General features: G+C 53.0%; 1 protein-coding gene across 1 annotated transcript; it reads left to right on the plus strand.

Moving 5' to 3' along the window:
• The first annotated feature begins 3,474 nt into the window (after nucleotides 1–3,474).
• On the plus strand, nucleotides 3,475–8,787 carry MUC3A (mucin 3A, cell surface associated). Its single transcript, XM_036279717.1, has 11 exons — nucleotides 3,475–3,694; nucleotides 3,782–3,970; nucleotides 5,179–5,288; nucleotides 5,400–5,458; nucleotides 6,082–6,227; nucleotides 6,652–6,717; nucleotides 7,059–7,221; nucleotides 7,411–7,581; nucleotides 7,667–7,758; nucleotides 8,035–8,087; nucleotides 8,272–8,787. The coding sequence occupies exons 1-11, from the start codon at nucleotides 3,475–3,477 to the stop codon at nucleotides 8,311–8,313; spliced, it is 1,311 nt and encodes a 436-aa protein (XP_036135610.1). The 3' UTR covers nucleotides 8,314–8,787.
• Nucleotides 8,788–11,161: the final 2,374 nt, after the last annotated feature.

Raw genomic sequence — 11,161 nt, forward strand, 5'->3', positions numbered from 1 at the left:
ACCATCAGTACCTTGACATCGACCACCACTGTGCTTCCGAATTCTCCACCTGTTTTAACCACACAACCAGTGTCTACTTTCACCCCAAACACTACCTCTGTGTCCACGTTGATTACTACACACTCTACCACCCAGGCCACGTCCATCCCTACATCTCCCTCTAGTACAGTCATCATGGACACAACTGAAATAACCACTTCCACTGACACTTCGAACCCTGCCACCTCAATCACTGCAACTTCTCTCACTCCCTCCACTGCGGCAACATCCACGACTCTTACCACCGACATGGAAACAACACCCACCCAGAGTGCAAGTCAGAGTACTCCAGGCAGCACTACCTCAAAGATCTCCTCTCTAGGTAGCACAGCCACATCCACAGTAACCCCATCTGCCTCAACCATGGGCACCTTGCAGACATCCACAACCACAACCCCGCCTTCCCCCACCACGGACTATACCGAAACAACCTCCAATGGCTCCCCAACATCTGCTACCACGCCATCTATGACAGCCACGCCAACTGTTACTCATAGCCCTCCGACTTCTTCTCTCACAACAAGTACTTCGGAGACATCTGCTGACTCCACTTCTATATCCACCAGCAGTGGCGGGACCACTCACTCGGGGACCCCCACCTCATCGGCAACGAGCACTAATACATTGCCCACAACCACTGGATCCAACCTGGCATCCACTATGTCCCTACCATATTCGACAGTCACAACCACAGCCACTGAAACACTGTCCACTGCAGCCTCCACACAGACAGGCAAGACGACCGACACCACCTCTTATGCCACATCTACCTGGAAAACCACACTTACCCCAACCAGTGACGTGTCTACGGAGTCTGTCACATCAGAGGTAACTTCTACTCCCCCAATGACGTCCTCAGTCACTCCCACAAATATAGTCAATTCTCCAACATCCACCACCTCTCCTCCAGTGACCATCAGTACCTTGACATCGACCACCACTGTGCTTCCGAATTCTCCACCTGTTTTAACCACACAACCAGTGTCTACTTTCACCCCAAACACTACCTCTGTGTCCACGTTGATTACTACACACTCTACCACCCAGGCCACGTCCATCCCTACATCTCCCTCTAGTACAGTCATCATGGACACAACTGAAATAACCACTTCCACTGACACTTCGAACCCTGCCACCTCAATCACTGCAACTTCTCTCACTCCCTCCACTGCGGCAACATCCACGACTCTTACCACCGACATGGAAACAACACCCACCCAGAGTGCAAGTCAGAGTACTCCAGGCAGCACTACCTCAAAGATCGCCTCTCTAGGTAGCACAGCCACATCCACAGTAACCCCATCTGCCTCAACCATGGGCACCTTGCAGACATCCACAACCACAACCCCGCCTTCCCCCACCACGGACTATACCGAAACAACCTCCAATGGCTCCCCAACATCTGCTACCACGCCATCTATGACAGCCACGCCAACTGTTACTCATAGCCCTCCGACTTCTTCTCTCACAACAAGTACTTCGGAGACATCTGCTGACTCCACTTCTATATCCACCAGCAGTGGCGGGACCACTCACTCGGGGACCCCCACCTCATCGGCAACGAGCACTAATACATTGCCCACAACCACTGGATCCAACCTGGCATCCACTATGTCCCTACCATATTCGACAGTCACAACCACAGCCACTGAAACACTGTCCACTGCAGCCTCCACACAGACAGGCAAGACGACCGACACCACCTCTTATGCCACATCTACCTGGAAAACCACACTTACCCCAACCAGTGACGTGTCTACGGAGTCTGTCACATCAGAGGTAACTTCTACTCCCCCAATGACGTCCTCAGTCACTCCCACAAATATAGTCAATTCTCCAACATCCACTACCTCTCCTCCAGTGACCATCAGTACCTTGACATCGACCACCACTGTGCTTCCGAATTCTCCACCTGTTTTAACCACACAACCAGTGTCTACTTTCACCCCAAACACTACCTCTGTGTCCACGTTGATTACTACACACTCTACCACCCAGGCCACGTCCATCCCTACATCTCCCTCTAGTACAGTCATCATGGACACAACTGAAATAACCACTTCCACTGACACTTCGAACCCTGCCACCTCAATCACTGCAACTTCTCTCACTCCCTCCACTGCGGCAACATCCACGACTCTTACCACCGACATGGAAACAACACCCACCCAGAGTGCAAGTCAGAGTACTCCAGGCAGCACTACCTCAAAGATCTCCTCTCTAGGTAGCACAGCCACATCCACAGTAACCCCATCTGCCTCAACCATGGGCACCTTGCAGACATCGACAACCACAACCCCGCCTTCCCCCACCACGGACTATACCGAAACAACCTCCAATGGCTCCCCAACATCTGCTACCACGCCATCTATGACAGCCACGCCAACTGTTACTCATAGCCCTCCGACTTCTTCTCTCACAACAAGTACTTCGGAGACATCTGCTGACTCCACTTCTATATCCACCAGCAGTGGCGGGACCACTCACTCGGGGACCCCCACCTCATCGGCAACGAGCACTAATACATTGCCCACAACCACTGGATCCAACCTGGCATCCACTATGTCCCTACCATATTCGACAGTCACAACCACAGCCACTGAAACACTGTCCACTGCAGCCTCCACACAGACAGGCAAGACGACCGACACCACCTCTTATGCCACATCTACCTGGAAAACCACACTTACCCCAACCAGTGACGTGTCTACGGAGTCTGTCACATCAGAGGTAACTTCTACTCCCCCAATGACGTCCTCAGTCACTCCCACAAATATAGTCAATTCTCCAACATCCACCACCTCTCCTCCAGTGACCATCAGTACCTTGACATCGACCACCACTGTGCTTCCGAATTCTCCACCTGTTTTAACCACACAACCAGTGTCTACTTTCACCCCAAACACTACCTCTGTGTCCACGTTGATTACTACACACTCTACCACCCAGGCCACGTCCATCCCTACATCTCCCTCTAGTACAGTCATCATGGACACAACTGAAATAACCACTTCCACTGACACTTCGAACCCTGCCACCTCAATCACTGCTACTTCTCTCACTCCCTCCACTGCGGCAACATCCACGACTCTTACCACCGACATGGAAACAACACCCACCCAGAGTGCAAGTCAGAGTACTCCAGGCAGCACTACCTCAAAGATCTCCTCTCTAGGTAGCACAGCCACATCCACAGTAACCCCATCTGCCTCAACCATGGGCACCTTGCAGACATCCACAACCACAACCCCACCTACCCCCACCACAAATATGGACACTTCTACTTCAGGTCAGAGAACTGACCCCACCAGTATTATAACTTATGCTCCTAGTTCAGTCAATACTGGGACTGTTCCCACTGACACAGTGTTGACAAGCACAGAAAGATCCACCAGTGGAATCTCGTTGAGCACCGACTCTGTAACCACGTCGCATATGTCCAGCTTCACTCCCTTCCCACTGACCACGAAACCAAGCAGCAGTTTTCCAACTGCCATGATGACTTCAAGCAAGTTGACACACTCCATCCCAACCACCACCCGGACACCAGTGACATCGATGGCTACCACTGAGACTCCCACCACTTTTACATCACCCAGGACTACTTCGACTACTACTCATATGACTACAGAGTCTATATTGACCACCACTCCAGGTTAGACCTGTTCTTTCTCCTATTAAATTCCTATGTTACCAGTATCAGGCTCTATTCTGAACTTCCCTTTCTTCCTGTACTGCCCAGGCACCTGTGACAATGGTGGCACCTGGCTAGAGGGCCGCTGCCTCTGCCCCTCGGGGTTCTCTGGAGATCACTGTGAACTCCAGGAGATCAAGTGCCAGAATGGAGGTCAATGGGATGGCCTCAAGTGCCGCTGCCCCAGTACCTTCCATGGCTCCCACTGCGAGCTTGCCGTGGAACAGGTGGAAGTGGGTGAGTCGCCGGGGTCCTGTCCTATGCACTTTCTCCTGGGAGGAGCCACTGACTCTCCCTGGGCCCTGTCCTGTGGTTGACCTGGAGGGTCCCATGCTGTTTTGCCCAATCCCTCCATTCCTGCCTTCTCTCCCATGCCCTACCTTACCTTATCCATAGTCTTTCTGGGTCCTCCTTCCAGTCTGGGCTGCTCAGAGCTATATTAGTTTCTAATTGCTGTCATAACAAACTACTATAAACTTAGTGGCTGAAACAACACACATTTCTTTTCTTATAGTCCTGTAGATTAGCAGTTCAGCATGGGTCTTGCTGGGCTAAAATTAAGGTTTTGGTGGGACTGCATTTCTTTTCGAAGAATCCATTTCTTCCCCCATTCCAGCTTCTGGAGCCTTCCACATTCCTTGTCTCTCTCCATATTCAAAGCCAGCATCCTTGCATCTGTGATTTTCTTCCATACTCACACTTTCCTCTGACTGATTCTGACCTTTCCTATTCCCTCTTCCATTATTAAAAACTCTGTGATTATATTGGGCCCACCTAGATAATTGAGGTTAATTATTATTTTATTTTTTGTTAATCCTAACCTGAAAATATTTTTCCATTGATTTTTTGAGAGAGTGGAAAGGAGAGAGAGAGAGAGAGAGAGAGAGAAACATCGATGTGAGAGAGACACATTGACTGGTTGCCTCCTGCACAACCCAACCAGGGCTGGGGATCGAACCTAACACCCAGGTATGTGCCCTTGACTGGGAATTGAACCTGTGACCCTTCACTGTGTGGGCTGATGCTCTAACTGCTGAACCAAACCCGCCAGGGCTGATATTAATTTTTACATATTAAAGTGAGCTGATTAGTAACCTTAATTACATCTATAAATTTAGTTCCTCCTTGCCTCATAGCATAACATATTCACAAGTTCTGGGGATTAGAACATAGGCATTTTGAGGGGCCATTATTCTGTCTCCTACTGGGGCAGACAAGGGAGAAGATCACAGGCTTGACTTTTTTGCATGATGACTTCATTTTCCCCCACCTCAGGACAACTCATTCCAGAATTCCTACCTCTCTCCCTCCTGCTATCCAGTCAGTCCTCAGGGAACCTGGAGAGCGGCCATGGGAGGAGCCTCTGGGTTGGGGTGGTGGTGGTGATGTCAGACAGGAGTGGAAGGTGAAATGACCAGAACAGGACATGCTGTGTGCAGACAAAGTGGACACTGAAGTGGGCATGGAGGTGTCTGTCCAACAGAAATTCTCTCCGGAGCTCAAAGACAACAATTCCAAGGCCTACAAGGATTTCAGTGACAGCTTCAAGCTTCAGGTGAGGGGAAAGAGGAGGGACTCAAGGGTTCTCACCTGGAGCTGATCTGGACCTCCGGTGACCTTAGGTCTGGTGGTTCAGATGTGAGCCCAGGGATCCTTTGCATTTCAGATGCAGAAGATTTACCAAGACGTGCAGGAGTTCAAGGGTGTGGAGATCCTGTCCTTGAGGTAGGAAACTTTTCTGGGACTGTGGAGTTAGTGTTAGGTGGGGGAAGGGAGTGTAAAGAAAGGATAGAGAAGCCACCACTTGCTTTTGGAGTCATCAGATTTCATAAAGAGAGGGATGAAGAGTATGCAAGGGAATTGCTCCCTGGGGGAATTTTGAGATCATTTTCTGGGATAATTTCTTGTAGAAGGGATGCCATCCCTACTTTTTAAGTGCACTGGAAGGAGAGGGATTGCATGGGACACGCAGCAAGGTGGTACATGCGGGTTGGTGGAAAGCCTAGTATCTGGGCTGTAGCTGGTCTCTCTCTGGCTGGCACCTGGTCTGCTGGGTGGGTCAGCATGAGTGAGGCAGAGAGCCCAGGATGGCTAGTTTGGTAATGGTTTGAGGCAATGCAAGAGAATGGCAATCATTCCTTGTCCTGCCTTCCCAGGCTGACCACTTCAGTGATGCTGGCAGCTCCTTCTGATTATAATGTGTCTGGAATCCCAACTCATTGCCTCTGCTCCCTTTCCTCCTAACACCTGTGCACCCATGGTTTGTCCTGGAGGTGTCCTACTAAGGACCTATGTGCCCCAGGCCTGGACACCTTTTAAGAACCCCTGACCCTCCTCAATCCCTTCAGGAATGGCAGCATTGTGGTGGACTATCTGATTCTGTTGGAGTTGCCCTTCAGTACCCAGCTGGAGAACAAGTATGAGAACGTAAAGACAACCCTGATAAAGAAGCTCCAAGATGTCAGCGAGGACCAGGACAACTGCCAGAATGATAGTGAGTTGAGGCTGGGGGCCTCGGTCTGGAGGGAGGGGTCAAGGTCACAACCACCACCCCAGTCTACTCCAGCTCAGACAGGAGCTTCCTGGGCTCAGGTGCTAACCCTGTGGTACCTTCAGCAGGTTTTGAGAAGGGACACAGGCCCACAGCCAACTGGGTTAAGAATGGGGTTAAGGAGGAACTTGCCAGAACTTGGGTGCTGGGCAAGAGACCCTCTGACAGTTCTCAAGGTTTCCAGATGGCTGGGGACCCCTCATTATTTAGGGGAGATGAGGGAGGCCAAAGGAGCCTTCCCCTGCAGCCCATCCACACATCCTGACTGACAGAGCCCTTGCTGCCCTTCCCTGTGCTTGCCCTGCTTCCCTGGTCCTGAACCCCTGACCTTTCCTACTCATTTCCACCTGTGCCTGTGTCCCCCCAGCCCTGTGTTTTAAGCCTGACTCCATCAAGGTGGACAACAAAACCAGGACGGAGCTAAATGTGAAAGGTGAGGGAAGAGCAAAGGTCTGAGGGGCCCCAGGAGGCCAGGACACCCTCCCATCAGGGACATCTGCCCATTGAAATTTCCTGGGGAGGATGGGGAGACCTTTTGGGGTGGCAAGTGATGTGGCCCCGGAAGTACTGCCCTTTCAGGGGCAGCAGGGAAGGTGAGAAGTGGGTGAGGATCTTGAGGGACAGCTTTCCCCTCGTCTAATCCCAGGGTCTACGCCACGACACCCCATCTAGGAAATGTAGTCCTCCCATCCATTTTCAGGGTCATTATAACCAGGTCCCTGAGTAGAATGGATGAGGTCCTTGTCTGTCTGTGCCCCTCCCCTCACTCCCCAGCCATCTGTCACCGAGTCGCTGCCCAGGGTTATGAGGATTTCTACTTCCCCTTGGTGGAGAAAAACAAACTCCGCTGCGTCACTAACTGCACATTGGGCGTGCCCGGCGCCATCGACTGTAACCAGGGCCAGTGCCTTCTGGAGAGGAGCGGTCCCACTTGCCGGTGAGCCCCGCCCACAGGCGGGAGTCCCGCCCACAGCTGGCTGGGTCTACCAGTCGGCTCCGCCCAACCAGCCCCCTCCCTTCACCTCACCCATTCTTAGGGTATAGCCCCGCCCACCTGCTAGCACCCACAGGGAATCCCCCACCAGAGAGGTGGCGAGGGTCTGTGATCTGTCGATCCCACCTCCAGCTGCTTCTCCACGGACACGCACTGGTTCTCGGGACCGCGCTGCGAGGTGTCCATCGCCTGGAAGGCTCTGGTTGGGGGCCTAGCAGGGGCCGTGGTGCTGCTGCTGCTGCTGGTGGCACTTAGCGTCTTCTTCGTGCGCTCCCGGAAGAGGCGCGGCCAAGGCGGAGGCTGGTGAGCGGTTTGGGAGTTGGATGTGAGGGTGGCAAAAGGGTCGGAGGCAGTGCAGCCCTCCCCTGACCACACGCACCCTGATCAGGTCCTGGGACAACGACAGGAAATGGTTTGAGTCATGTGATGACACCACCGTGGGGACTTTTACAAACTTAGGCTTCGAGGACGACAGAACAGGTGAGTCCTGCTTCCTGGAAGAGAAGGCAGGGGCTTCCTTGGGCACCACTGAGGCCTGGAAAGGACCCCACGACCTCCTTTGCCCAGGACAGATACTTACCTCTTGCTAGGGATCTTACCTCGATGTTTGCCCATGTCCCTCCTGTGGAAGGCCAATGTCCTGCACAGGCCACCCCAGCCGGACAGGCACAGAGCCACAGGAGCCCCCTGAACCCTGCCTAACTCACCTTTTCTTCCCTCCATGTGTTTTTCCCTTCCTCTTTTCTCTCTCTCTAGTCAAGAACGAAAACTTCTACGTGGACTTGGAGACTGTGGACACCAATATGAGGGTGAGGGACAAAGGGGGAATGGATGGTGAGGAGCCCTCCTAGGTCCAGCTCCACATGCCCTACCTTTCCACCCCCCACCCCCAGGGCAGGGGCCTGAGCTAGGACCAGGAGGCAGAGACCTCCCAGCCAGTCCCAGCAGGGTGGCTCCCTGTTCTTACCCCTTCTCTCATGCACTCTGTGGCAGGTACACACCCAGAGACCTGAGGTGGCTTTGTCTTCGCTGTGAGCCCTGCACTACCCACGCCACACTGCTCAGACAGCAAGAAGGAACCACCTACACTGTGTCCTTTTAAGAGATTGCCCAGGTCTCATGCAGCTGTGTCCTGGTTTCCTTGGCCAGAATCAGACCATCCTCTGACCTTTATCTTTCTCCTACCTTGGGGGAAACCCACCTGGAGACCCAGTTCAGATCCAGCGTCTTCCACTGTGGGACCTTGGGACCTTCTTCAAACCTGTAGAATTAGTGTAGCATACTTGTTCTGATAACTTGTACAGTTATTGTGAAAACCAGAAGTGCTCTGTCCGAATACCCCTTCCTATGTCAGCCCTCTTGCTTAGATGGCTTCTCTCAGCTCCACAGTCCCCACCTCCTAGGCTGGGTCTCAGGCCTTAGTCTTTATTTTCCTGTGAGCATTCCATACTGCCTATTGCTCATCCATCCCAGCCTCCTTTCCTCCTTATATAACTCCCTGTCATACCCTTTGCTCCTATTCCTTAAATCGGCTCCCCCTTTGAAAACCACTTCTTAGACCACTCCTCCCCCACACCCCAGCCCCCTGATCTCCTCTAGTGTCTGTGCTCTCCCCTTCCCCATCCTTATACCCTCAGTCCCAAGTATTTATCTGCACCCCAATGCCCCAGTCCTAAATCTTTCTTCTTCCCCCACACCCCTGTCCCTAGTTAGGTACAGATGCCTTCTCCATCTTAGAACCCCCAGCTGTATTCCCTAGGCTCTGGTCCCCCATTTTGAGGCTCCATTCCTTCCTCTCCCTCCCTAAGGGTGGGCCCTTGATCCCCATGGGTGGAGGAGTTGGGACATGGGTGAGAGGAAGTGGACCCCTGTGATGGAGAAGCTCCCTCAGCCCCCTCCTCATTCCCCTCATTCTCCCTCCCTCTTACTGCCTCCCCACCTTCTATCCTCTTCCCAACTCCTCCTCCTCACCCTCTTCCTGCTCCCACCCCTGTTCCTGCAGTAACCTCTGAGGCCAGAAGCCCCCAGTCTCCTGGGCAAGAAGGTCTCTTTTGGGGGCAGGAAGTCTGTGAATCTCCAATTCCCCCATGGAACACAATATAACATTTATTGCAAAAGAAGTTGCTCTGTGTCTTTTTCCTTCTCACTTCCTGGTGCCTGTAGTTGGCTGGAGAAATTGTAGGAGAGCCTGGGAAAGCTAGTTTCTCCCAGTGAGGAAGGAAGGGGTCCCTCATAGGGAACACAGAGATCGGGAGGCCCATTGTCTTAGGGAGTATGAAGCCTTTCCACCAGTAGCACATGGAGGCCTATTGGGTTTGTTACATATACCCTTCCCTTCTTGACATCAGGAGCTTAGGGCTGGGTCAGACAGGAGAGTAGCCCAGACTGGACGAGCTTCCATTTGCACTGATGGGTAAGCTGGGCATCCCCAAAGATCTTGACCTAATCAGTGGTCTCTGCCTGCCTCATCCTGGGGGCTGCTTCTGCACTGAGGGCCAGTGGGCCCTTCTGTTCCCCCTGTTGTGGGTAGCTAGGCCTGCTGGACTGGAGCTGAGGTGGTCAGGGCTGACAGTGTGAGGTTCTTTGGATGGGGGTTTGGGATAGGTTCCTGGGACCTTTTCTCAGGACAGTCAAGGGACTGGCAGTGACCAGGGGTGGAAACTAGGACCATAAAGCCTCAGGTGTGAATGGAGCCCTGCTCAGGAGAGAGGCTGATGGTCGGAGGCTCTGGGGAAGGTGTACACTACTTTGAAAGGGGCCAGGTTGAGGTGAATGATGGGGAAGGAAGGCTGGAAGAAAGAGGGGCATCTTAGGGGTTGGAGTGGAGGGTCCTTTACTCAGCCAGCCTGTTGCTGGCTGCTCCTTCCAGTTTGTAACCCCCTCCCTCCAAAGTCACCCTTTCCCTGGCTTTTTTTGGCCCCCACACTTATACCTCTGGCTTTCTGTCCCACCCCACCTGTGACTCTGGCTTCCTGGAAAGAACCTGGCTCTGGGTGGTCAGCTCTCCAGGAGTTAGAAGAGGAGGGTTGACAGGCTGTCTTTTGTGCAACCCCTTGTGGTCACTATGCACCATCCACCCAGCCCCATTACTGCACCCCCGCTCTCAGCCACGTGCTGTCCTTCCCCAAGGCAAAGGTCCCCAGGGTCCTTTTTATAGCTGACCCCCCCTTGGGAGGCACCCATTTCTTGTTCCCTCCTGACAGGGGAGGATCGTGCAGCCAGGGCCCTGCTCTCCAGGAGAAGCTGCGGATTTGGATCTTGCCGCTTGCTCTCTGGCTCTGGGCACGCACCAATGCCATGACACCTGGTGTGTGAGACCTAGCCTGGCCTGGAGCTCTCTGGTGGTCCTGGCATGTGCCAGTCTCAGGCAGAGCTGTAGGTGGCTGGCCTCCTGACTTCCTCCTCTCCCTCCACTTTGCAGGGGATGAAGTTGCCAAAGGGCTGGACACCAGCCATGACCCCTTTCTCTCTTTGGGATGCTAAAGTAGCCACCCTAGAAACCTGGGTGCAGAGGAAGGGGCACAGCCTGTGGTTGTGCAGTTGATGGTCAGCACCAAGTCCCTGACCCAGGGGCTAAGTGAGGGCTGGAATCCACCCCCTCTGCTCTCCAGACTACCCCTGTGATAAGAGGGACTTTTTTTCTTTACCTAGTCCAGTGGTTCTCAACCTTCCTAATGCCACAACTATTTAATACAGTTCCTCATGTTGTGGTGACCCCCAACCATAAAATTATTTTTGTTGCTACTTCATAATTTTGCTATTGTTATGTCTTAGGCGACCCCTGTGAAAGGGTCATTCAACCCCTCAAGGTGTCGCGACCCACAGGTTGAGAACCGCTGACCTCATCCTGGGGGCTGCTTCTGCACAGAAGGCCAGGTCTTTC

The sequence above is a fragment of the Molossus molossus genome, unplaced genomic scaffold, assembly GCF_014108415.1.
Source record: "Molossus molossus isolate mMolMol1 unplaced genomic scaffold, mMolMol1.p scaffold_m16_p_3, whole genome shotgun sequence".
NCBI classification, from domain to species: Eukaryota; Metazoa; Chordata; class Mammalia; order Chiroptera; family Molossidae; genus Molossus; species Molossus molossus.

Excerpts from the sequence above, each read along its gene's own strand:
- MUC3A (XM_036279717.1), top strand. The coding sequence starts at position 3,475 with ATGTCCAGCTTCACTCCCTTCCCACTGACCACGAAACCAAGCAGCAGT. Across the intron at positions 5,459-6,081 it reads GTGGAGATCCTGTCCTTGAG|GAATGGCAGCATTGTGGTGG; the intron begins GTAGGAAACTTT and ends CAATCCCTTCAG. Across the intron at positions 7,222-7,410 it reads AGGAGCGGTCCCACTTGCCG|CTGCTTCTCCACGGACACGC; the intron begins GTGAGCCCCGCC and ends TCCCACCTCCAG.